At 39.8% G+C, this 27,292-nt stretch overlaps 1 protein-coding gene and 2 long non-coding RNA genes across 12 annotated transcripts; 1 reads left to right on the forward strand and 2 right to left on the reverse strand.

Annotated features, from left to right (window-relative positions):
• The first annotated feature begins 83 nt into the window (after positions 1-83).
• On the forward strand, positions 84-26,431 carry LOC111252777 (uncharacterized). Of its 9 annotated transcripts, none has more exons than XM_086993168.1 (8): positions 84-1,982; positions 22,478-22,679; positions 22,841-23,020; positions 23,438-23,704; positions 24,019-24,326; positions 24,560-24,716; positions 24,899-25,246; positions 25,907-26,431. In XM_086993168.1, exons 1-7 carry the CDS (start codon positions 1,912-1,914, stop codon positions 25,121-25,123), a joined length of 1,410 nt encoding a protein of 469 aa, XP_086849294.1. In that variant the 5' UTR covers positions 84-1,911; the 3' UTR covers positions 25,124-25,246; positions 25,907-26,431. The 9 variants fall into 9 exon arrangements, with proteins under 9 accessions (XP_086849294.1, XP_022666935.1, XP_022666934.1 ...); XM_022811200.2 differs by having other exon boundaries at positions 102-1,982; positions 23,432-23,704; positions 24,899-25,789; XM_022811199.2 differs by having other exon boundaries at positions 104-1,982; positions 23,432-23,704.
• Positions 3,970-6,157, reverse strand: LOC147754920 (uncharacterized). Of its 2 annotated transcripts, none has more exons than XR_015330368.1 (2): positions 5,689-6,157; positions 3,970-4,414 (listed from the first exon to the last, which is right to left on the reverse strand). It is a non-coding gene; the product is annotated as an uncharacterized LOC147754920 (long non-coding RNA). The 2 variants fall into 2 exon arrangements; XR_015330367.1 differs by having other exon boundaries at positions 3,970-4,417.
• LOC147754921 (uncharacterized) lies at positions 16,974-18,207 on the reverse strand. The gene is made up of 2 exons (XR_015330374.1): positions 17,844-18,207; positions 16,974-17,452 (listed from the first exon to the last, which is right to left on the reverse strand). It is a non-coding gene; the product is annotated as an uncharacterized LOC147754921 (long non-coding RNA).
• Positions 26,432-27,292: the final 861 nt, after the last annotated feature.

The raw sequence follows: 27,292 nt of genomic DNA on the forward strand, positions 1-27,292 counted from the left end.
CAACTGCTATCCAGAATACGGCCTTGGTCGCTATCAGCTTTACTAAATGCAACACTGAAGATAAGGTCAAGTTTCTGATTTCCTAAACCATCGTCCCTCTCGGACGGCCGCATTGATGCATTTCCACGATACCAGAGTCATCTACAAACTTACCTAAACATTAGCTAAAGCAACTCCTGGCGCACATATATCGATCATTTCTTACTGTGGTGTCTTGGGCGTGCGCACAGACAGGAAGCGACCAAAGCGTCGTCTCTAGTCCTAGGATATTTTTTACTGGTTAGTGTGATTCCAGCTGGTCTATCGCGAGGCTTAAAGCGTCGCTCGCGCCTTCGCACGACCAGGGTTTACGCCTACTGTTAGTGAGGACTGCTAAGCAATATAGCATGGACAAAGCCAGCGAGAGCTCGCGCGGAGTTCTTCTCGCGCTTTTCGTATCGCTTATCCTTTAGCGTGCTCGTAGAATCAACGTTGAGCAGTAGGCATTAGAAAAGCATTCCTGCTATAGGATGAGCGTCTAGTGGCGCTAGTAACTGCCGTAGAAGTTGTCTCCGATGTTCACGGGCGTACAAACATAAGTCGGCTCACTGGCTGCCTGGCGTCGATCTTTGTAGACTCTGTACTTTCCACGCAGCTTCCAATTTTCTCCCTCTCTCTCTTTCATCGTTGTCAGCGGTGACGCCCCGGTTGATGGAGCCAGCCGTTACTTTCCCGTTGGCTCATTTGCTGCTGTGTTGTGTCTCTCGGTCCAATAGACTCGAACGAGTGCCGTTCCACCTCGCCCAACGCCAGACTTAGACAGTGCCCTGAAGCGTTACTGAGCGTTGTCTAAATAGAAGCGCGCTATAATCAAGTTGCTGAACAGCGTGGTGGCAGCGCCGGAAACGACAGAGACGGTGCAAATAGCAAATGGCAATAGCATCAACAGTAGTTGTTGTTGGCTAAAGCTTATTAAAAGGCTAAATACCGTTTCTCTACGATAACGCCACGATGGCTGGCTGTGGCTCTCGGTAAAGTCACTGCCTTCCTATTACTGCTATTTGTCATACGAACCGTGTACGCCACCATAAATCTAATGAGGACCCGTCGTTCCATATATTGTAGTAGTGCGGTATTCCATACATTGCAATAGTGCGATTCTTTTAATTCCAGTTGTTGGCCTGGGATCAGGTCGCTCTGGTAGCAAACAAGGACATATGGTCATGTTTTGGTATTGACAGCGGTGAAGTCTATTCGGATCCCACAATCATGGCTTTGATAATAGGCGCATCGGTGCTCAGATCGTCAGCACAACATCAACGGAAACAACAATAACAACAGAAGCGACAGCTATACCATTAAGGCTAATGAAGCAGCAGAAGCGGCAGCAGTACCGACAAAGAGACCTTACCAGCAAAATGTCAACTCAAATCTTGTATTCAGCGGCACAAATGAATAAAACTTAGTACAACAGTACAGAACAGCGCGGGGAAAGCTTTCTGCTTGATCCTTTCAGCCCTCGTGGCTTGTTTCTTCGATAGATCGAGTTGCGGCTCTCATTCGACTGGCAGAAGAATCAACGGCAGTAGCGGCGGCACCACTTTCCTTTACTTGGAACTACCAACAAGATTCTATTGCAGATTAGTTTACCGTAGACGTGCTGTGTTTTGTCAACATTGTGGCAACAACAAGGAAAGCTGCTAGGCAGTAATCGTAGTGATAGTGGTGATCATTGCGTTTGTTGATCGTCCTGTTGCTGTCTACATTTTGGAAGTTATTGTCTCGTTGCATAGTCAGCGCTTAATTATACACGTAATGTTAAAAATCTAATGACTCTGTCTCTGGCCGTGGATCTTCACTGTGTTTAAACCACGAAAGTTTGTGGGCATCAATAGTTGTGTGAGTGAACGAATCAGGAAATCAATACGAAAGATGACTCGGAATCATAAAGGAAGCATCATGTCAATTGAACCTGGATGCCGCTTTCAGCCTATTCACTCCAGGTGATTACCTAATTACTTGCGAATAATAGTATAATCAAAAAAACAGGTTAAGCTATACAAGTTATGAACGAATATTCCAATAGGTAGTTTGAGATACCTTGTGCATTTTGCCTAGTTTGGTAAACTTTAGACGAAAGTGCTAATTTTATCTTGTGCAAAAACGTACGCATGTCGAAGAAGAACAAAAGAAATGGGATTTACATAGGCTGACTTCAGAACGGCTATAAGCTTACCTGACAGGGTGTCGACTCTTCTCATAAGCGGATCATCATAGCAAATCGAATTGTCGTCCATAAGATAACGCACTCGATCTGAACCGGAAACTGAAGAATTAACGAAAAAAAGGCATCTTCTATTCACCAAAGCGAGCTTGGCTTACTAAAGGTAGAAAGTTTTGTTTCAATCAACCATTCTACTCTATATGAACAGCTGCTGTTGTAATATGGGTGCCCATGGCAGGCTTTATTATTGCGAGTCTTCCGCATATCTCTTCAGTAAGAGTTGAATACTTTTGCTGCACATCCCACTAGGTCTATATCACATAATCTGAAGTTTTCTTTGCTCCACAGAGCGAATCCTCTGCGAGAATTCGTGTAAACTTTATGCTGGGTATGTTGCAACACGTTCGTATCATTACTTGGTTTTTGAGGTATCTGTACCCTATTCGACGTTTACGTGTTGCGCAGAAACAACTTACACTATCTATGAATATTCATAGCCGTACCAAATAGATGTTCTTAGATTCGACGTTTCCAAAGGATCATGTTTATCCCACCCCTATCGCCTCGTTAAGGAAAAAAGTGTATCGGTACCTATCGCTGAGACAGGTTGCAAAATTGTTGTTTGGGCCTGGATCAATTCGGAAATGCGCTTTATCAATCTTCTACATATATTGAACACCTCTGTTATTTTGCGACTAGTGATACCATCAGTTGCGGGGCTGCTCCATGCTATCGATCGAGCAGTGACGGCGATCATATACAGTTTAGGCGTTAAACGGTCGTAAACGAAGTACTGCTCCACTAGCCCAATTCAGTGACAGTTAAATAACCGATAACCGAACCTGTGTTAGTGACAAAAAGGACACAAGCTAGTGTTGGGGTTATTCTGTAGAATTGTTTGATTCCTAGTTGCGCACATGGACCGCAGAAGCTTAAATTCTTACTTAAGTTCAACTTAATATTAGTGTGTATGACGATGGACAGAATACACGAAGACTTTTCGCGTACAAATCAACCCGAGCTTAAAATGTAAACAATTAATCTGCTCACGAATGAGTAAATGATGTCAATTTTGTCATACCAGTGAGGTCCCTGTATTAATTCTGAACCCTTGTGTACTAATGCAGTATTTTTTGATATCCGGCCGAACGTACTCACCTGGACCCACTCAGGACAAACGCTAAGAGTTCACTTCGAATAGACACTCTTTACATTCTACTTCTGCGTTTGACTGCATCGACTATAAAGATGGCAAATGCACAGTCCGGTTCTTGTGTTTATTAAAAGTTAAGGACCATGGCATTCGGACCTGTAAAATGTTCTTCCGACTGCACAAAATTTTGTCCGTTAATCGTTCATCCGTATCGCGTTTAGGCCAGCGTTATGCAAGTAAGTGGGATTACGAGCAAAATAGAAAAAACATTTATTACATCTTTGTCCGCCTGTTGGCACAAGGTCAGTATGTCCTTTCAGCGAACGAAACGTTGAGCGCTAGGCCACGCATTCGTTGAGGTTCAAAATGATTTATTTACGAGTGTTAGGTATTGATAAAGCGAGACCGAGGAAAAATTCTATCCGTTGTGGCTATGGATTATCATGTTATTTGAGTTCCATATATATATATATAAATATTAACCTAATTAAGGATAGATAAAAGAGTCTACATCAGCTTTTCGTCCAACTAGTATCGTATCTATATTATTCTAGTATACTAGACTGTTTAAAGGACAATTCTGTCTTTTATTATAATGCGAAAACACGAAATAAACATCGCTTAATTGCCGATATATTCTTTATTTCCTATGATATCGGATAGTGGCTCCTTCTGAGCTTACTTTTCGAAAAAAATTGACGTCTTTAGCAGCCCGCGGAGGTTGAGCGCGTTAGAAAAGAAAACTAACAAGGTGCATATTTTGTTTTATATATTATATGCAATAGAACAATTTTCTATGAAATTGGATTGCCTAAAGATTTTTGTCTAATATACCTGAACGCACACTCAAAAGGAGATGGGCTTAGCAATTACTCGTAGCTTAGCAACTAAACATAGGTATTTATACGCCTATAATTCCTTTATCTGGCATCTTCGTGCAGAATGTTCACATCACATGGTCGCGTCCTGTACAGCTTTTTGAGCCAGCTCACAGCCGGCATTTGCGTACGTTCTAGTAATGCTGATGAACTTTGAGGACTGCAGTAGAATGACCACTTCTGCTACAAATGCAAACAAACGTCTATTACCAACGAGATTCTTCAATGTAATTATGTATAAGGTCGACTATAAAATTACACGCTAGATAGTGAAACTCTGCCAGCTTACAAAATCAAATTACATTACTAGTCTGCAAAATTTGCGTAACTAACATTAAGATTTGAAAAACTAGACCTATGCGTGTGTTGCATGTTTCGGTCTGGTGACAGTACGTCACCTGTTAATCTTGAAACGTAGAGAGATAACATGCTTTGCCATTATAGCATTTCCGTCTCCTAACTAGGCTTATTGCTCAACTAAATGTTAACAAGTTTTTTTTTGACAATGATGTGCGGAAAACAATAGTCCCAATCGAGCCTCTGGGTTGAAAAGTAAACTTCTGTTACTCGATTTTTTGTCGCAGCTATTTAATGCAGCCAACCACTTTGGCAATATGCTTGATCACGAAAACGATTTACTAAAATTAATACTCCTTCAAGTGGCCAGCAGTGGACCAATGCCGATGAGCAGTACGGCCACTGCGCAAGAAAAACCGCCAAGTCTTTTTTTCATAAATAGAACTTTATGGACATGCATTTGAAACAACTTTGTTTGCCCTAATAGCACAGTGAGCAATGTTAAACAAAGTGATCTGCTACCTCTCTAGCCTATTGTATTCTACAGGGACTGTTAAGCAGCTTTTTATTTTCAAACTTTTCCGCGCGAGAAAGTTATATTCACATTATAATTGGAGCAGCTATATTTTTTTCGCGCCGGCAAATCCTGTCGATTATAATGTGCATGATGATGTTTATTTTTATCCTTCCACGACTCTGCTATAGAATAAGGGAATGGCTGTGTGGTTTATTTATATGTTTTTATAACCGCCGTGAAGAAATCACCGGTTTTTTCATGCTGCGATTCATGCAGTTTAGAGTTTGAAGGAGTCGTGGAAAAAAAATAGGTCCAACTCTGGTGCATCGCGGTCGGGGTGCTTGTTGTGCGTATAATACGGAACACATTAATACGAAAAATGATGTGTTTTTTTCTCAAGATCTGGCACCTTTCGGTCCAGGGTTTACATTCATCGCCACATCCGTGAGCGTGTAGGTTTTAGGCATATCGCGAAGCACTAAAATTCAATGTATGGACCCCGTTTTAGCTGCTTAACGTTACGGTTTAAACATTATCGTTTGCTAGCCCTAGCAGTGCTCCCTATATTGGAAATAAACTTAGATATTTCCAATAACAAAGACCTTAGCGAATGGCCTTACGAGAGTGTCGTTCTACAGACCTCCATCGGTGACCTGGGACTCACAGCAGGGCACAACGTAAACTATAGCAAAGCTGATCATCACCATGAATGCGTATAATCACGAGAACACAAGGCTATAACTTCTGAAGAATATTATTTGTTATTTGACTGGATCTAGAGAGATCCAGAACATAGTCGTTCATACGGCCATCTTTGAAACCTAATTCAAACATGTCTTACCCGTCGAATATCGCATGGGCGGGCTTTTTCGAACTGCGTAGTTCCCTCTATACTAAGTGACGGGTGAGTAGAGGGCTATGAATAGACAACTATGATAGAATTACTTCCACGGTCAAAAAAAACTATGGCGAAAATAATCGATGATTAACGATGCGTATGATTCGTGTAAGTTCAAACGATCAGAGTGAGCTTGTCAGTTTACCAGTATGACTACAGGACATACTTGTGTGGCGTCCCTCGGATACGGCGAGGAGTTGGAAGAGTCGACTCGACGATTGGGAGCATCTGGTTGAACAGTATTGGGATACCGAAAAATTTATTTACTTGTTATGTCTTTTTTCTTGTAATATAGAAGTGAAACAAAGGTCGCCACTCTCAACCGGCCCCCGAGTTGATTTATCAAATCTGCGTTTTGTAACGCAACCTTATTTGAGATCGTATGAGGACCATTCTTTGACACGCTCCCAGCTCAAAGACTAGCAAATCACTATATTTTAGTACGGTTTTCAAGGATTATCGCATTATGCTGCTTTGTTTACTCATTACGACATACTTTGCGTCCAGCTGAAACTTGCCGTTTCATAGAAAAACCACTAGTCGCTTATTTTAGTCCATTGAATAGAGCACACTGAAAAATAAACCTAGGCGAGAGGTTTGTATGCTGATTAGTGCAAATAGAGTGATGAAGTATTTGTAGCTATTGAATTTTTAGTTGTTTTATAAACTTTTTCTTTACGTGTTCCATCGCCTCTCCTCGCATCGTTGCGTAATATCATCCTAACGTGATAAGAATCGTCGTACACAGAAAAGTTTACCAATAATTTCAAAATTTGACTCATAAAGCTTAATAACACGTATTACGATTTGCGGTTACTGGAACGACTGGTAACGATGGCTCCTGAACTGATGACATCGCAATTAAAACTGTCCAAAGGAAATTCGCTCAAACGGGGTACTACTTCAGCTCAAAATCTGTATTGTTAGATGCTGCTGATTGAAAAATGATCCCAATCTATCGTATGGAATTATCTGGCTCTAGTAGTAGCACGAGTGGGTATTCAATAAATCAAACGAGAGGATATCCCGACCTGGTCTCGAGCTCGTTCGAGAGCGATCGCGAACACCCAGACGAATAACGACCTTAAAGAAGGCTAACGAAACAAGGCTCGATAGATGATCTATATCTGCCAGGTGTTACCCCAGGCTATAGGTACTAGTCTCGCGTAGAACTAGGACGTTTGCAATAGGCCAAACGGATGTACTGCAAAACCTTAGGCCCTTGATGACGTTGCTATCCTATTGTTTAGACCATTGCTGAACTGGTACAAATATATTCTAATTAGTTGGTAGTAGCAATTTTTTTCCTATTGTTACTGATTAAGTTTCTGAATTTAGGCAGGTATTTGCAACCTAACAGATAGGTGAATATCAATAGCCGAACGGGCTTATGTCGTATATTGAGTAACTCGAGTCACTAGTTTATCTGAAGAGTTTATAATAGGGCCTAACAATGACGAATCGGTAGTATTGGATGACGTGAATTTTTGTTATGCTAGAGGTTATAACTATTGTAGATTTTGCCCCTTTTGTATCTGAAATAGGAGTGGCTTTTCTAAATGGATAGCTACCGGTAGTAGCGACGACGAATGTATGAAGAGGAACATGCTGTAGCGTCAAAAACGTACGACAATGTGACTCACAAGTATCATTCTGTGCAAAGGCGAAGGAGGGTATATCCAAAACGTCCCTTCTATTTTTTGCTGAAGAATGAGCGGACGTCTATTGTTCGTTTCGAATAATTGCAGTTAGTAAGTTAGCTTTTCGAGTTGTTTCTGATTCGGTCGTCCCACGTATGAGCTACGAACAGCGATTCAAACAAGGCTCCGATGCCCGTTACCAACGAATAAACGAGAGAAGACTAAGAAAGGATAGCATGGCATTGAATATGAATTCAATTTTCGTACGGTACAAGCTAAAGCCACGTTATGTTAAACGTCAACGTCGTTTCTGAGGGGTAGTGTTAGGACATTGCCATTGGCGATCCTGGCACGAGAGTAGCTCGAGCGGGCGATGACTTGCTTCAAACAAAACTTTCATATATGAACCTTTTGCATTTTTAATTATCGCACTCACTTATCGTGGGCGAACTGCCATCGAACAGTTTACCATTATTCTTCTTTTATAAAAATAAAACTAATGTTTAGTAACGTTTCGCTGTCTGCTTGCATTTTCGAACGTGTAAAAGCTCGCTTGAGATCAGCTCCGCGTTAACCAGTAAAATCCAGCCTTCTAGTGGGGGCGCTAACTTGGTGCAATTATTTAAAAAGAAATAAAAGCTTTAACGTGACAGAGTGTAATAGAAAAGGGCAAAATGTTGTGTCTTGTCCCAAAGCACAAGGAGATAATTTAACATTTACATATTGTTCGATAACTAGACACCAGCTCATACCAACTTTAACGAACTAGCCCGCTTATAGTAAAAAATAATTTCTAAGTTTTAATAATAAAAAAAGGGTGCCTTTATCATTTTCACCGCCGTTATATCTTTTGCCAGTTCTCACCACAGTTTACCATTTAGTTATGCTGAAAGAGGCATTTGATTGTAGTTTCTCCGATGACATACGTATGTACCTGCTTTGGAATTCGACGAATTTTACCCTTTCAGTGAATCTGCGTTTGAACGTCAACGAAGAAACAAGTCAAGACCGGACGTTACTCAGGAAATAGGTACAGATATAGTTTTTTCTTATTGAATTGACTTAGTTTTTATTATAGGAGTTGTTCACTAATAACCGCCTACATTCGAAGCGCTTAACCAGTAAATGACTGGACATTGTAAGCTTAGGTTCAACGCGTAGAATACAGCTGAGTTGTAGGAAGCTAGTTGTTGAAACACAGGTACACTTCCTTTAGTCGCACAAATGATCATTGTGAAAAATATATATATCGAACTGCATTGTATGAGTTAAAACAATTTGACATGGACTATCATAATTCCTATTAGCTTAAACTAGGACAAATCATACGCATCAAAACTTTACGATTGGCATTAGCTAATTTAAGGAACATATTAAGTTCCTTTAGCTAGACGGATAGATGAGGTCATTGTAACGCTGCTCAGTTAACGATAGGCAAGTGACTCACCTTTGATTTATTCAAATTAAGGCAATCTAACAAAATAGGACAGACTAAAAAGTTATTAAGAAATTACCATAGCATAGGCATGTCGCCTTAATAAACGGGATTACAATGTCCCGAGCATTTTTTCTAATTCAAGTTTATCTCTGTACAACTAGCTCAATCATCCGGTTATTCATGTTCATAATCATTCATGTTAGTGTATTATATAAAGCATATTGTGCTGACCAAGCTCGAAGTATGATGTTCAAGTTCTAAAAATCACTTGGCGCCTGGTTGTGCTCGTACTTCAATTATACGTAAGACAACTTTTCTGCTTCTAGTTATTCGACTTCGTTTTGTCATGTTTTGATAATAACACCTAAAGGGTAACGATACGAGCCAAGCGAAAACAAAACGTTCTACGTCTTAGTCCGTAACGAAACGCACGGCTCGTAACGTAATCACGAAGTTTTCGAGTTATCGTTTTCAGTTGGCTTCTGATCGTGTATGGAGACGCTCAGCATATAGCTTAACCATAAAAGTAGCTCTATTTCCCTAATTATAACTTCGCCTTTCTGGCAAACAACTGAAAGTCGCCCATTTTGTGAGCCCACAAAATGAAGTTCGGAGAAAAAGAATAAATGCAGGCTCAACCTCACTCATTTGACGCATTCAAGTATATTTATCTTAGGGGCTTGATGCGAATAAAGTCTAATTTCTGCTTTACCGATATCATGAATGATATGATATAGGAGGAGGAAACATCATTCAAGCGCGGTTAATATAACAACAAGGAACAATCTTCAATTGTACACGTTGGATTATAGTGATTAGTTCGTGATGTTCGCTCCCAGAGATTTCCATATGACCTGAAACGCCTCGTACAAGTTTCGCTAAACAAGACAGTGCTGCTCTATGCCGTATTTGCATTCTGCACTAAGATGGTCAGAGGCATCAGAGGATCAGAGTAGCCTCTCAGTCACCTGCTATCGTGACAAGCCGACTAATAGATTTCGCCTAGTGAAGTGTCGTGGATGGCGGATAGCGGTGCAGTTATAGAACTCTTGCAGCTAATTTAAGTGTGGCGTTAATTATTGTTTAAGCGGTATGCAGTAGCTTCTTTGTGGCCCGGGATCCACTCGTGAAGTATATCAGATTAGTCCTATTGGGATGCTCCCAGAAGCGACATCGCAGAAGCTTTAAGAGTCGTAACGTTTGCTCCTTCCTTTTCGTGATTGTAGATGGCGTCGTCTTCGATGTCAGCTCAATGGCTATAATGTCTGCCATAAGCAAGTCGGGAACCCGTGGCCGTGTCCTGAACGTTGGCGGTTCCTTTAGCAAAAACAAAATGTCTAAGAAAACTCTACCAACTTCAGGAGACATTACGTTATATTTATTAAGGATGGAGCAAGTAACAGTCATCCTCAGAAACCCTAATGCGTTTTACATAACTGAACACACAAATTTAATTTTTTTACTTCCCTAGCGGCTAAATTACTCATTAACTCTAATACGTGGTAGATTTTACACACATAGACCCACAATGTGATATTTTCTAACTGTTTTTTAGGAATCGCTCTCTATAGTGGCTTATACTTCAGGTGGTTTGATGCGCAAATCTATCAACTTTACAATAGAACACCGAGCGATTTTTTACAGTTCACTTAGTTAGCCTACACAGTAAACACATCCTTATTGCCTCGTTGCCATTCGGTATCATAATATTGTTTTAAGCGGCTCTTTATGACGAAGCTTCCAGCGGTGGACGTAGGTATTCGTTGCAATTACGGAGCGTTACAATCGGCTGAACAATTCTCCTAGACAAATGAATAATAAAGTAATAAATAAAGCCCATCCACCAATCCAAGTTACTATCTATCATAACCTACGAAGATAAGGTCACTATTTTATAAGTAGGAAAAACCTTCTAATTTCCTAAATTTTATAATTAGGCAGCACTAACTTAGAAAATGGTATATCGCTTCGAAATAATGCTAGAACATGCTACCCTTTGCCCTAAATCTTATTAGCGTTATTGGGCAAATCTAAAACGCTATCTTGTACCAAGTAAGGTGGTCTATAAGCTAATATGGCGCTGGTTAGAACCATACGGGACACTTAGCAATCGCTTGAAAGGCACCCTCTTTAGAATTTCGTTTGCTTCTGAAGTCCTAATAACTCACGTCCAGGTTTTTACAGCCAGCTTTCGATAACTGTACGTTCTCATTTAATAGATCGCTAACAATGTCTCGTTACGCCTGCTTTAATACCTTAGCAGGCCTAATTAAGTCAACTGCTCGGATTCTTACCATCCGTCAGAGATATATACATTGATACAGCCGATGCATCCAATTCTGTATACTTATTGTTCTACCTCTATTACTTTTAGTTTCAAGTTGACACAATCGGTGAGGCGTTCAAACTTCATTTGTCAGCTGTTTAGCTCATTTAAAGATATCAGCAGGTTGATACTCGGAGTTGCATCCTAACCCTAATAACTGTTTGTAGTTTATATTGTACCATCAAACGTAATACATCTTTCGCTTGCAAGGCTTGTTCCCAACTGTTTTGCCAGTCGATAAATGGCATTGTGCTGTACGATCATATACGTCGTCGATCTTGCCTCTAAGTGCTTCAGTGGTTCAAGATGAGACACCTCTAGAATTTCCACGACCTTAGTCCACTGCTGTGAGGCTGCTTGGGCGTGTCTTATTTAGTAAGCATTTGATTGCATCTGAGAAATCGGGTAGACTTGACTGCCAAATAAGTCAGGCTGACTACAGTTTGCGTCTTCAGCCTTCACGCTAGTACCGTTAACAAATGGCCAGCCTTTAGTCTCACAATGCTTTCAAAGTGTGAAATTTTTATTTTTACAGTTGATAGCCTTGCGATTGTTAACCAGATAAATGGCTCAGTTGATTATCTCTAATTTTGTAATGGCTGGAATAGAAAGAGGTTTTCACGCATTTATATCCTGAGCTTTATATCCTATTTGGTCCTAGAAGCAAATTTGTCCCTGGAAACAAACTTGATTTTTTCCTTGCAAAAACTTTTTTCTTGCACTTCGGGCTGTCACGCGGCAATTAACAGGTTAGTGTGCGCTAGCAGTGTAAAAAAGGGGACGGCGTAATCTAGCTGGCAAATACACATCCCTTTTAAGTGCGTTGCCATGGTGATCGTGAACATGCGGTCAACGCTGCTTCAGATTTTAGCGTTCACATATCATTAAGAAGCCTTTTGTATTAGTCCCTTGGAAAAATCCCAGAGAGGAGATCCACCCCGGCTAGACCTGAAGAACACTAGTTCTTGATGGTGTACCAAAGAGGCGATTTCAAAGATTTATTTAGAGAGCAGATATAGCAAATGACCCTAAAAAGTTCGTATATCATTGCCTTGGGCTGAGTTTAATTTCGCCCTTGCAAATTACTTGGTCCTGTATAGAAAAGCAGTTTTCGAGATTCGCTCTCTAGATTCGGTAGGGCGCACGTATGCGTGTGCACAATAGTGACCCGATGGGTGATAAACCCGCTTGGCCTCCTTCGTGCGCCACGTTTTAAAACCACTTAAAAAAAGATTCTTAAACACCTTTAAGAGGTTCGGTATAGTCTTTGAGGTGTACCGGTTTCACTAATAGACATAACAATAGCTTCGATAGATCAAGTGATTTTGTACAAACGAATATAAATGTTTGGATTTCATATAGTGGTATATTTCATATAGTGGTTTCATATAGTATAAAAATTCTATTTACTAAGATCTGTATAGATGTTATGTGTGTTAATTACTAGCTGTCAGTCATAGATCTACATCTTTTGTGGCAAACTATTGAGTGAGGCGTAGCCTAATGTATTTCATAGTCACAGTCGACAAACGATATTCTCAAAGTACAAAATTTAGAGCTCCGTTTTTCATGAGACCACCAAGCGACACCATTCACAATGCCCTGTGATATTTCAGAAGAACAATGATTCACAAATGAATCGCATAGGCTTGCTCTATGTCTTTAAGGCTCACGTATAATATAAACATATGTATGTAACACATATTGTAACAATGGAGAACTTTAGTTTTCCTAAAAATTGCTGAAAGCTACTGGCCTTATGTTGTTGTAGACTTTGTCCTGGTCCAAACGGTCGGTAAATAATGGCGGAGGCACCTTGGCATGGCGATATGAACACGTAAATGTCTTTGTTTAAAACAGGCTATGATCCATTCTAGCTGAAACACTTTTCTGATCAACATACATACGTTAAAAAAGTGTACGCTGTAATTTAGATATCATGCTTCATCACGGGCCACCCCTAGTAGTTCTGTATGAAACAAACAATATGTGGCAGGTGCGTTTTAGGCTGAATCAAGTAGATCATGGTTCTTGAAAATCTCGACGAGCAAATCGTTGAACAATATTTTGGCAAGTTAAACAAACTAAGATGCATGCCGTTAGTTTACCATAATGGTTTTAACTCCTTTGTGGATAATACTTTGTTGTGTTCGGCCTCGTCATTGATATACGAACTCAATAGATATTATTAAAGAAAGACATACAAAAAACGTTCTGTCAAAATAGATTAGGTCGAAGGCCGTCTACCCGAGATTTTTTCAATATCAGTTCAAAAGATTTAGCTACAGGACGATAATCTCATTTCGTCGTCTATATATCTTTACACAGGTGTGTGTATGACAACGGTGCTCTAATCTCTTTCTGTAACTTCGTAATTAACTACGGATTATTTTAGTTTTCTACTCGTGCTGAACTGCGACGAACGAACGCAAGAACAGACTTGACACCTTCTAGCCTTTTCAGTTTGCCGAAAGAAGATCTATTTTTGTTATTGACTAAAATGAATCCGGCCTCGATGCCTTGCTTGCCAATACCCACGCCATTGCGCTGGAGACGTTAAGAAGATGGCTCCGACAGTAATTACCCAGCACGCTGTCAACGTTTACGAGCTTCTTTCAAATGCGGCCATACAAATGGCCTGCATTTGCTGCTTTATGGACCTTTTAATGTGTCATCATTCGGCCGGTCGCAGCCATTAGTTGCTGCTAAGTGTCAGGTTCAATATAAGGATATTGTACGGACTTCAAGCCTATTGAATCTAATGCACGGAGGCCTCGTTTAACGGGGGGTCTTTGCAAATCTGTGACCAACGAGCCGCGATTGCTCTTCATTAGGGCGACCGAGCTGTCGATATGAAACGGTCTAAAAAACTCCACTTTACGACTGGCCAGCGCCAATAATACTAGCGGTAAAAAGCAACCTTTCCATTGGAAAATACTGTGCCAAACTAAATACTGAGCTAGTGCTCTACTAACCAAATGTGATACATCTGTAACACGGAGAAAAACGTAACCCCAATTTTGTCTTTGGCAAGCTCCTACGGTTTAGAAAAAATATTTTCTTTTCGGATTTCGGTCACTTCGTGATGCTGCTATACTAGGATGGGAGTACGCAATAACTGTGAAGAACCCATATTTGATCAAGCTTGACTTCGCTAAATTTGTCTGTGAGAAGAAAGAACTCCATAAACACCACACCTTTCTAAAATCACGAAGATGGATTTTCTGCATATCATAGACGTGTATTCCAAGTTGCATATAAGTGCACCAAAGATAATCGAAATCACATTGAATATCTATAATGTGATATCCTGCCCCACCCTTTCTACACGGTTTCCTTGCCTACTATTTCCGTTAGTAACAATTCATCACGCTATTTCGCGACGTCTATTTTATGAACGTGTCATGAACCTTTAAGGTGTCATGCCCAAGGGTGGTCTTCGAGATGGTTGGCGTTAAACATCCCCTAGAAATTACTTTATCGCTTTTCCCATGTGACAGCAAAACGAAATGCAGCTCAACAAGCTTAATTCGAACCCGCGTATTTCAACATAAATACTTACTTGTCTGAGCCAGGTTGGCGTCAATTATAATGATGCATTTTTACATTTTTTTTATCTCTTCTGCACATTTTATCGAATCACAATAATGTGTCTACAAGGAGGGTCAAAAACTCTTGAGTAGTTTGCCCTTAAGGAGTATCCGCGATAACAATAGTCCAGCAGTTCAAAGAAAAGTTTATAGAACAATATTCTTCCAATAAACCCCTTTGTAGGCTCGCAGTAACATTCAAGTTACCCGGTATCAATGTATTTACTCTTATCATCGCTCTAGAATACGAAGAACCAATGAGACGGCTGCGTACGGGGTTATATTAAACAGGAATACCTTACTCAGAAGTGCAGTGAATCAGATTAATACCACTGTTCCGTTCGTCTGTATTGACATGAAACAAACACAAAAGCCTCTTAAGTAAGTGCTGCCTGATTTGAGATTAGCCGAATACGAGTATGACCCTTATTTAGTTTTATAGCTATGGCATACGCTGGATGCAACATGATGTCATAAGGTTTGAAAAACAAGGGGATACTGCGATATGTGATGCTATAACTCACAGTAAGGTTCAGGATAGCCGACAAGCCCTAGCCGGTCGTAGCTACAGGCATTATTTGTCATAGAGGGCGTTGAAATAAAGAGGTTTTGCTACTTATAAACAAGTACTACAAAATGCCTGCCATACTGAAACGAATTAATAGATCGGTAAACAGACTTACGGTCCCACACTTAGCACGTCATATTCACCTGACGCAAAAATACTCGTGCTTCTTCTCTCTATATGTAGCGTCCTTGTTTTTAGTTGCGGGATTCTGCTTTTGTAATGCACAGATGATGCTCAACTTTTGTTTGCTATATTGTTAATGTAAATATATGCTAAAATTTTTGTGTAGATAATGAAGCAATTTATTTTAAATTACGAAACTCTTCGTTTTGTCTCAAACTCTTCTGTACGTATTACGTTAGTATATAGTATAGTAGACAACGTAAGTTTACATTTGGGAAAAATGGACCAAGAGCTTAGCAAAAGGCTAAGTGACTTTCAAAGCAGCAGTTGATTCAAGCGAAAATATAGTCCTTTCTGTTTGGAAATGCATTGTTTGTTAAGTATAGACTTCTATGTTAGCCCATTATAAACATGCCTTTCACGATATTGTAGATTAGTTTATAAACGTTAAAAAGTTAATAAGAGAATAGCCAAAGAATACTAAAAAAAAAAGCATTTTTAATTTCAAAATAAACTTAATTTTATTAAACGATTTCTTGAAAAAAATCCTTTTTTTTTAAAAAAACATGTAGTATGTATAGATCGCATGATTACTTTTTTTATTTTATTACTTTACTTCCCGATAGGTTTAGCAAAAATCAAAAAGGTTATATCATGATACAGGATTCAAAACTTCTAAAACATTTCAGATTTTCCTGGAAAAATTTTCGAAAGTTTATTCGATATCTTTATTTTTGCAAAAAAGGTAAAGTATTGAGTTCAGCAGTATAAGCGATTCGTCAGATGTCCTACCCAAACTGGCCTAACAGAATCGAAATTTTACTGGCGAGGTTCTTATCTGTTCCCTTCCACGAGCCATGGCTAGCACCCGCCCTTGCTAATATCTTCACAATAATCGAGTTAAAAGGTTTAGGTCGTATTTTAGGAATTTATTGAGTCATTGATATTTTCGTAGGTGATTGATCTAATGAAATACTTACATTTATTAGAAACGGGTTATGATAAGAAGAAGTGTTACATATACTGTACTAATTATGTGTATATAGCACCTTGAATGCAAAAAGATAAAGATTAATAACAAGTAAACTGTACGATTTACAAAATAACATTAGTAGCGATTAATACTATGTACGTATATAGAAGTTCCCTGGATTTTTCTAGCTCTGTGCCCGCCTACAGAAATTTTGTTTGGGTGTCACCTTAATTATAGTGCCCTGAACGAATGTGCAGCGTATCAATTGCACTACAGCGTTAAATATAGAAGTCTGCCTTTACTTTCGCAGCGTAGAAATCAACTCAGTACAACCAAATCATTTCTAAGATACCGTTTTTTAAAATCGTATTACATTAAGTTCTTTTTATTCATTCCTCTTTAAGTTAGCAATCGATAAAATAGATAATTTACCCTTACTATTAGTTGTCGTCTTATTTAGTGGACAATCACCCAGTTGTTGTCAATCAATTCTATCACGAAAACTGCGATTTATTTCAGGTTGATGTGAGAATCAATCTTTATCTTATCCAGCTTTTTTATTGCATTGTCCTATGTGTATGTCATTTGACGGGTAGATTACTTCGTCTGCTTATCGCGATCAGCTCGCATTCGCGCCTTGTCTACAATTCATCCACGGGCGAGCGCCTTTCCACAGAAGTTTCGTATAAACCTCGATCTAACTGGTGGCTGATTAGTCGGAAATCGCGGAATCAAATCTAGCCACCTTTTCCATCATGTTTTTGTATTTTCCCTTGGTACGGAGCTCTTTCATCTCGAGTGTGGCACTGATTTCTCGCCTTCGGTTTCCTCTCGTTGTTTTGGCTTTTCTGAAAATAAAAAAGGAGAACAAAGTAAAAATAGACACGCCGCACTTTGAACTAGCGAATGTTGACGGGGACTTGTTTCGCATCTATATCGTGTTGTCTGCAACATGTCGATAGCCACATAGCTATTGTTCGATTTGTTCTGGTGACTTCGCTCCATGTCTCTTTGTCGGCAAACCTTTAGCCTGAACAATTGTTGATGCGAAGCCAAGCTAAGCATGTAAAACTATCTCCTAAGAGTTATTCATGACGACAAAGCCTGCAAGTATTAAGTATTATTATCAAGTATTAAGTGACGTGTGACCGAAAGCCCATCGCAACTCGGTACATCCCCTATCTTGAAATCTTTCCTCAAATATATTCCAGGAAAGATTTCAAGGCAGGAAGACCCGACCTTTTGCATAATTGGCCCAAGGTGCCAATTATGAGACCAGACCGTGTTCTTCGGCATGGTTGCAGCGCTTGCTCATGCTGTGCTTATTCAATCTGTTTACTATGCGAGCCATCACGTGACTTTATACGCAGCCAGCTTTGAGCTCGCGTCGCTTTCTAGTTCGCTTGACCAAAATTAGAGCTCGTCACCCACATGTTTACGCTGCAGCATTCACTGTCAACGCTCATCGATTGATACAACAATAGTAAACAGCTAGTATCACGACTAAAAACTAGCTGTTGAGAATTTTTAATTTTATATAAAAAATAATCTCATGGCAACTACCTTCTTGTAAAATGAATGGCCAATTATTTAAGCTCATATAATAGGCCATATAAAAAGTAAGTGTGTTTCATTGTTCGCAGGCTTCTTGTAGCTCGCTGTAGAGAAAGTATAAAGTTCAGAACAAAAGTTCTCGTCAAAGCTGGTTAGAGATTAAAAAAAATGGATGCAAACAAAACTGTAAATAGAGGCAATTAAACTCGCTTGACATAGAGTATTAAATTTAGTAAATATAAGCTGACACCTTTATTATTGCAAAAAGCAATTTAATCTCAAGCAAAACCAAAGCCTGTAGCTTACTTACAGCGAATCTTCTATACTTGTTGCTAGTTGTCGAATGATTCAAATAAAGTGAATAAATAAATCTAATTACTATCTAAAAATCTCGTACTTTTATCTGTTGTTATTAAAATATTTGCAGATGCATACACAAACTTAGAAAACATAACCGAACATTATATTAAGTTCTAAATGAATAACGCATATTTCCCTGTAGTAAGTTTCCTTTCAGAGCTGCGTAAAAAGTAGATATATGGATGAAATGATATATGGATGAGAATCCGTCTGACTGTTAATACTTAGATGCTTTCTGGTCAAAAGATCGTTAATCGGTACGGCGCATCCCTGAGCCGTTGACCTTCTTACCCGCCCGGACTCGGCTTGATAGTTGTATATGGCTCAAAATAAAAGGCATGCATTTTCTATTCCTTTGTTCTCCAAGCGAATTCTTGGAGAGAAAGGATGCAGTGCCGTAAAACTGCTCGGTTAAGTTATGCGTGCGGTTGGCTCAACGTCCAAAAGAAGCCCGCACGTTCAATCACGGCCGAGTAAACAGCATTTCCGTAGAGCAAACTCTGCCACGACGTGAATTTATGCCCAGAACTTCGCTTCGTCACCACTGCCAAGCTGGGCGCTTTTCGGCGATCTTGCTGCCAATCAGCCGATAGAGCTATAGATGCACCATGCTCCGTTGTGTGGTCTTACTCTTGCTGTATCGTCAGACGAGCGCGATCTTCATGTCCATATTAGTGCCGTTACCGCTCTGACAATTCGCGGTTGGAAGAGTTACCTTAGGATGGAGATTCAATACTACCAACACATACTTACATGAGTAGACAGTGAGTACAAAAGAAAGCGGTGTTATTATATCTATGCACTCGCTTGGTCGACTTTCTAAGCGGCTGTGGCCAACGTTCCCGGAAAAGCAAAAGAAGATCGTGCCAGTTCCCGCGAATCTCAATAGTTGAAAATGGCGGAATGTATCAAGCGGAAATATTAATTATTTATATTTTTTTTATTTATCCTTCTTGTGTTGAAGCAAAATTCAACATTTACCGAGAAAGTCGACCAGTAGTTTCTGAAGTTATTCACCTTCCGTCAAACATTCCGGAAACAATTCGGCCATGGCACCACCGCCAGGGGCCTTCGTTGTCGGGTATGTCAAAAGTATCTAGTAGAATTAATTTTATTCATGCTGCATCGAAGTGCACAAGTGTTGATATACCTTAGCTTGAACAGTTGCATCGCTTGGTACAATAGTTGAGCGCACTTCTAGAACCTGCATACACCTTTGTGTATAGATTATGTTATCTCCGAAATGAAGATGATATTAAATTATATTTGGCGGGGTAAGTGAGCCACCGTTATGCGATTTGTAGCCGGGTGACGCTGCATTCCAAGATGGGTCTGCCCATATCACAGGCTGGCCATTATTTTTGCCATTTAGTGAAAAGCGTCCTCTGTACCCTACAAAAACAGGACCTGTGTTAGTACTGAGCACAGCTTCACAGCTGTCTCACCTTTGTTACTGCTGATACGGATACTGCTGCCATAGGTCGTTCGTAAACACCTGGCAAGACACAACCTCCTCGCAAAGCCTGTCCTAGAAGCGTCATTTTCTACTCAAATGTTTATCGATAGTGTATAGTGGCGCTGGAGACAAATCCTAGGGCGATCTGTATCTATTATCCTCTACTAGTGCAGAGTGTTCGGGAAAAGGACGAATCACTTTGCATCACAATTTGAAAGATAGGCCATTCCTGTTCCTGCAAAACGGATTTCGCGAGTGCAAGCGGAAGCCCCCTTCCGCCGGATCTTATACCTGACAGCTCATGTGATCGAACAATCTAAGCGATCTTTTCCCTTTCTACAATTTGACAGATTTTAGGCCTCATGTGATGGCCAATTAGGCCTGATTTTCGATTACCCAATAAGCGCCACGGTGACATACTATCTTGATTTTTTTAAACAAGGTTATTCGGCCGTTCGTAAGACAAGATGTTAAGGTCCACTAAGTTGACTAAAAATATTTTTAAGATGAAGCTTTTTTTGAGGTGAGGCTTGATTCTAGATTGCGGCGCTTACTGATCCCTTAGTATTAAGGAAAGCAGTATAGGTCATCATCAGCTGAACATCACAATTAAACGTGTTAACTTTCAAACCACGAGATTAATTATCGTCAATGCTTATGTCAGACATTGAAAATAATGTGCTGAAAAATGAATAGTATGGTATAGTTCATATTAATGTGCATACCTACAGCAACATAATAATCACTCGATTACTTCTTAAGATTTATTTTATGCATTTTATCAAGACGTTTTTACGTGTACTCGATGTTCGTATGTTTGATTATAAACGTTCGCTATTTTCGCAACAGATAAGATTTTATTTCCGTACATGCACAGACCTTGTGCGTATTCCTGCATAACTATCTTCGAAGCAATTTCATCCGCAATGATGCTATGAAGCCGCCAGTTACCCTAAAATTGTGGTAGGTAGAATGAATAAGTCATGACGATGAAGCCTGCCAAGTGCTTTTTTATGCGGGATTCACACTATTTTAAAATACTGATCGTTTCATTCGTCTGGATAGTACGACTACCTTGAGCGTGTGGCTTTGATTGGCGCCTTTTTTGATTGAACTCGTTTTCGACCAATCCAAGATGGCGCCAAGCTCACAAAGACACGTACACCCCTTTGTATCTATAGCTGTTATCAAGTAGCTTAGGCCTAAAGCTGTTACCTACATTCTCCAATTAGCGCTACTTAATTGGTTTAAGTCTATTAAATGTCACCTTTTCTCGTACGCTACTATTATTCGTCGTTTTGAAGAACATACACATGAAGATAATGGTAGTCCCTCCTTTCTGCTAAGTATTGATTGGCTAATTCGTCCATATCAGCTTAATAATAAATATGATATTTGCACAGACCAGGAAGCAGATAAACCGTTTTTCGACAAAAATAAAAACGAAAAATTACTGTTAATATTGACCTATCGACTATTAAATATTTTTTCCCACAAAAAGTGCTTTAGCCTATTGCTAGCGCTCTGATATATCTCCTGTAATGCATACATTTTATATGCTGTTCCGTTTAATACGTCTGTATTCGTAGCGTTAATACGCCTTCCCTGAGATCGGTGCACGTTTTCCACAGTGACGTTTTTATTATCTTTCATTGAGAAGATGTGTCGCATCTTATTGTGTCTCGGTCACCTTCCCGTAAGTCCTCTTCTTTGATGCTTTCTACCAAATGCAGTTAGGAGCCAAGCACACCCCTGTTCGCTTCACAAATAAACCCAGCTGCCCATAGACACACGAAAAGTTCCTCGAGTGGACAGCAAAAGCCTACCCTCCTTCTCTCGTCACATGATGGCCGATTAAATCGTTAATGTCAGTGTTGTATGTTTAGAAGGAGGGATACTTTCAGCCACTGGTTTGGTGAAACGTTATATATTATTACCATAATTGATTTTAAATTTCTATACAAATCATTATACGCAAATGTAGATAGTTCGTATGGTAAAATGGATAGCGGATGTGGTAATAGAATCTTAGTTTTGGTGAAGTCGTAATATTTGCAGTCGACTTACGTAGATGTCACTCATGTTTGTCGACGTCCACAAGAAACTGTTTTTTTTTTTAATCAGCTCATGGTGCATAATAGGCTTAAACGTATAAAGCATACAATCGAGCAGTAAGATTCGTTCAATCATTTCTTCCATTTGATCTTGATTAGCCGTAACATATTTCCCGGATAGTAAATAAACCGCAGACCGTCATTTTGTTTTTTATTTTGAAACGTGTCAAGTGTATCGATCGTTACCTTCGACAGGCTCCCCATGTTGATAAACGTATATTGTGGCCTGTTTGACTGCCAAAAAGGGATTCGGTATCGAGTAAGTTTGGCCGATGATACTTAATTATTACATTACATTGCTAGTTATAATATGCCAGTCCCATCCTGTCGTGTACCGGTGCGCTTAGTTCATCATTTCGACCTGTCATTCTTCTTGACACATCTTACAGAGCCCGTTCAGCGTCCGTCTGCGTCGATGACTACTACATGGATTCCCGAGAAGACCGCTCGTCGTTTGTTTGCTCGAAACCGGGTTTCGTTTGTTTGGTGGCCGTCTTGTTTACGGTGTCCTTTATTTCGTTAGCATTTTTCCTCGAAACCGGGATGCCCTGGCGAGAAGATCAACAGAACAGTCCCTTCTCATCCAATCAGGTGAAAAAAAATTTATTTCCACATTCTAGCTTATAGCTTCCTGTAATATGGCATAAATGTATATGACATGTTATTTTGTGTCTGATATGTTACAGATTCGTGTTGCTAGTAGATCGTTTTTTTGACACAGTGAATACTTTTCCTCTTTGCAATGTCTTCAGGTGGCAAATGCCAGTTTCAGGACTCACAATTCGATCCAGGGTAAAGATAGCTCTAAATTAATTACCAGTGATGCTGCCAATATCACTGATGCCAGAAGTAAGGGAGGCGGATCGGGGGACGTCGATACAAGCAAGAGCGAATCTAGTGATGAGTTGTTCGCTAAGCCCGCGCAGGAGCAGGTTAGTAGACCGTCCGATAAGGTCATTTTATTAAAAACAACTAAAACATGTGTACCAATGCAATATAACTTTTCCTAAGAATCATCCCACACTGCCTCAAAATGCTTTCGTTATATGTGGAGTCTGATTCACCTATAAGGAAGACTAGTATATTACACTTATAGATTATTTCGAAACGATTTAAAAAGCAGAATCATACGGTAGCGTAGATCTTCCGAAATCGACCCTAGTATCATTTTGAATAGAATAACTGCTAAGATAAGCGCATACAATTGTTTTTTTTTCTCGAAGACTGTGAGACTTCTAACAAATTGAAGATCTAATAGAAGTCTTGTACTTGTTAAACTGGCAGAAAAATAATTAAGATGATTGGGGTCACTTCTCTGTGTCCTTTGTTGAAATCATTCTCAGTTGCAGGAGGTAGTGGCCGTCCGCGAGCCTCCAAAGCGTCCTACGGTAATCAAGTCCAAACCATTGACTAACAGTTCTTCCGGAACTTCTACGCTTCGGCCTCTTTCTCCATCAGAGCTTAATGATGAAAGTGATGTTATGTACATTTTCGCACCATTTGACGATTCTCGCCACAGTCAAAGTCGGGTGGTACGTGGTCTCATGGATACGCAAGGTTACGGAAGGGGGTGTACCAAAGAGTTCACCTTTCATGACCTCATCGAATTTATGCAGGTGCATAAGTTATTCCGTATGAATTGCGTCTGAGAGTTTCTATATGTTGTAACTGGAATTTTCCTTTCGGGGCAAACTGTCTTTTAGTCCACATTTTCTGCAGTGTTCTGATTATTTACAAAATTACCACTTTGCTGTGAGTTTATTTGGTGCGAGGAGTCGTTAGTTTAAAGGGAATAGGCTAACTCAGATAAAAAAGGTTTTAACCTTTGAGGGCAAAGTCATTACCGCGATTACTAATATCTTTATAATATCATTTATATATTCGATTCCATACATTATACTCATATTTGACGTACGGAATTTTCATACAGATACCGTCGTCATCAGAGAGTGACGAAGAAAACAACTTCAAATGCGCTGATCTGAGTGAGCAGGCTTTCGAGGAAATGGCGGCAGGCTTTAAGAAAAGGATGCTCCGGAACTCAAAATATCTCTTCCTTGTACGAGACCCTCGTTCGTTAATATATACTTCATTCGATCGGCATAGTGAAAATCTTGCCACTTGTATCAAAAATGATTCACATCGATGTTTGTACGACGAAGAAATTCTCGGGGAAGCGCAAGTTACGATGGAGAATTGGAACGCTCGAACCCAAAAGATGATCGAACTATGCCACAAGTTTGTACTTTCTATTTACGGTACTGAAGCGGCTACTGACTATTCTATATAGTTTTATTATTCTTTTTTATATAAAGATCTGTTCACATAGGTGCATTTTTTTTTCGTACCACTATTACCTCAGTATGAACGGAATAATTAATCTACTAACGTATAATTGTGAACAAAATTACTAAGTCAATGACTTGCTGATAACAAAATACTTCATGTAACGGCTGTTATTACTATCTTAGGCTGGGAGCTCAAACTTGCCAACTTCTTTTAGCAGAACGTATTGCTTTAAAGCTACTAGATACGCTCGAGTCGCTCGCCAAGTTCCTTGTCATGGACTTCGAGAAGGACACGTTCCGTGTGCTCAACAAAATGGTGCAGAAAGTCGACGAGGGAACTGTAAGTATTGCTAATAGTAAATAAATAATTGCGCTTACAAATTCCAACTCGGGTTATATACTATACAGACTTATATACACATAAAATAGACATCAAATACACAATTTCACAGACCATTGCTTTAATGACATAAACCGATTTAAGACATTATCTCTATCGTCTTGTTATTTTTGGATTTTTAGGTTATCCCCAGAACAGAAAAAGAAACATTGATGGTCGCCTTTCTAGAGTTGCTCCTCAAGGACACCTCTGGTAGTTGGCCGTGGGCAGACAGATTGCCCTACAACGTCTTTGAACATATGCCTAGCTGGGCCCCTCTAATGGGAAAACTCGGTTATGGTTACAGTGCACGCGTTCCTACGCTCGAAAAAGATATCGTTCTAGAAGATCTGCTTAGGAAAAACTAGAACTCAACTAAAACTGGAAGCGACTTCGACTGCCTGACTTCATCGCACCGAAAGCCACTGCCAAAGCATATAAAGGATTTCGAGCACTGAGCCGTAGCTCCGCAACAACCCCATTTTTATCAGGTTGATTTTACATTATCCTTTACGTTCGAGCGCAAATTAATTCCGCGTATACCATCATAAAAGGCATAATATTTTTAAGCATCTGCCAGTAATCATTGGGCGCGGTTACGTAGCCATTACGTACTATTCCTCGTACATACCCTGCTGTGAACATCGAATACATAAGTAATGCTCTTGGTAACAGGTCTTTCGCCTCTGTTAAAGTTGTTGCTCTAATTCTTTCTGGAAGATAACAAACACTATCGATTCTCTGTCCCCTGCGAATGCAAAACTGGCGTGACTTGATAAATTTTGGAGTCAGTGGATTTTTGGTGCCCTAGAGCTCGTCTACATTTTTCTGTACATATAAAGGCCGCAAGAACAATTCAGGCCTGTAAAGAAAAAAAAAGCGCATGCAAAAAACCTTCAAGTGTTTGAGATTTGCACGACGCAGTATTAGTCGTTGTCGAACATCGGCGCTTTCCTAATTAAGGGTCACACGTACAAATGTGTTCGTCGCTCTCCGCCTGATTGATGCTCAACGTATCATAATGGGATAAAAAGGTGCGTGATGGTTATGAATAACAAACAATGCATACAGTGGTTTGTAGGAGAAAGAAAAAGATAATTTCCTCATAATATAAGTGAATATTTCCCATTTCGAACTATTTTCTTTTTCAGGCTTACGGTCTTATCCTTCAATGATTTCCACGTCTACGATTCGAGTACTATTGCGACGACCTTGTGGCTTAAACATGTACGCAGCCTCTATAAGGTGACCTGGGTGCACTGCAAGCGGGTCATCTTACAGAAGATACCTAGGCTTGGTGAACTGCGTACAAAGACACTTTTACCGTAACCTACATTGTTTTACGGGTCTGTGGAATATGCGCCCATAATGCTTTTTAAACCCAGGACTTATCAATTCTGTATGTTGTCTATCGTCATAATTGTTTTTTTAATTTTCTTCTGAATAACTATTACGAATAAGAATAATTATTATTGTGCATCTTTTTATATTGAAATACCTACTATAAACAAAACATGATAAAAAGGCTTGCGGATTTTATCCGAGTCGTAAGAGATTGCTGCCAGCAAAAACACTTTTAGGTAAGCCCCTATTAAATACGTAATCTAGTGTATATGGCTCTGTATATAGATTTTACGTACAATAATAAAATCATCATGTCGGTTTTCTGAATCTAATGTGAAGTTGTATTTTTCTGTAACGTGTAATGGAGAGCGACATTAGTGCATGTTTCTCGAGAAATGTATTAATGAACGAACGATCAGGGACCGTCAGTGATAATAACAATAATTATTGCGGTTATTGCCATAATTATTATTATTAGTAATGTTGTTTCTGTGGCATTGTTTTTAAGGATGTGCGCGTACTCACTGGAATAGTCCGTTAAAATTGTGCAACTTTTGTGGTGTCTTATCCAGAAGCACGCGTGACTTCTCAGCACCTAAGCAAGTTGTTACGGCATTTGGCTTAATGTATAAGCATGCATAATAATCTGCGCTTGCCGGTAGGTTACCCCCTAATTACGCCAAGTACCTGAGAGTGTAATTAAGCGATTAGGTATTCATGGTCACTTTGATCTTTCGTGTTGTTCGAATGCGGATCGTCTTCATATGGTAGTACGTACTGCTCTAATTCTATGCACGCTATAATCAATAGACCTAAGTCGAAATAATAGTTATCGGTCGTACGGAATGACATTAATGGTTTGGCGTGGTACCGCCCTTGTAACTGTAGTCCGACCTTATGATGGCGCCCTTTAGCCGGAATATGCTGTTGCTTAAGGAAAGAAACTGTAGTGTGCTGCTGGTCAAGGTTTCTTCTTGCGTTCATTAGCACAGGGGCAACGAGAGGATCGGGAATCCCTGCTTTGGTTTTCTAATAGGAAGCTGATAGGCAAAACAAATAATCAAATCACAGTCATCTAAGTTTCATCGTTTCGTTGTGGGTTTGTTGTCTGAGCTTAACAATGCCCGCTGCATTCCATGCTTAAGGAGAACGTCTCTAACGCTTTAAAAGCAAGTCCATGATAGCGATATTGG

This window comes from Varroa destructor, unplaced genomic scaffold, assembly GCF_002443255.2.
Source record: "Varroa destructor unplaced genomic scaffold, Vdes_3.0 BEIS01000006.1, whole genome shotgun sequence".
Taxonomy (NCBI): Eukaryota; Metazoa; Arthropoda; class Arachnida; order Mesostigmata; family Varroidae; genus Varroa; species Varroa destructor.

Coding starts and splice junctions, on each gene's coding strand:
- LOC111252777 (XM_022811200.2), top strand. CDS start 1,912: ATGACTCGGAATCATAAAGGAAGCATCATGTCAATTGAACCTGGATGC. Junction 1,983..22,477: donor TTTCAGCCTATTCACTCCAG/GTGATTACCTAA, acceptor CACATCTTACAG/AGCCCGTTCAGCGTCCGTCT. Junction 22,680..22,840: donor GTCCCTTCTCATCCAATCAG/GTGAAAAAAAAT, acceptor CAATGTCTTCAG/GTGGCAAATGCCAGTTTCAG.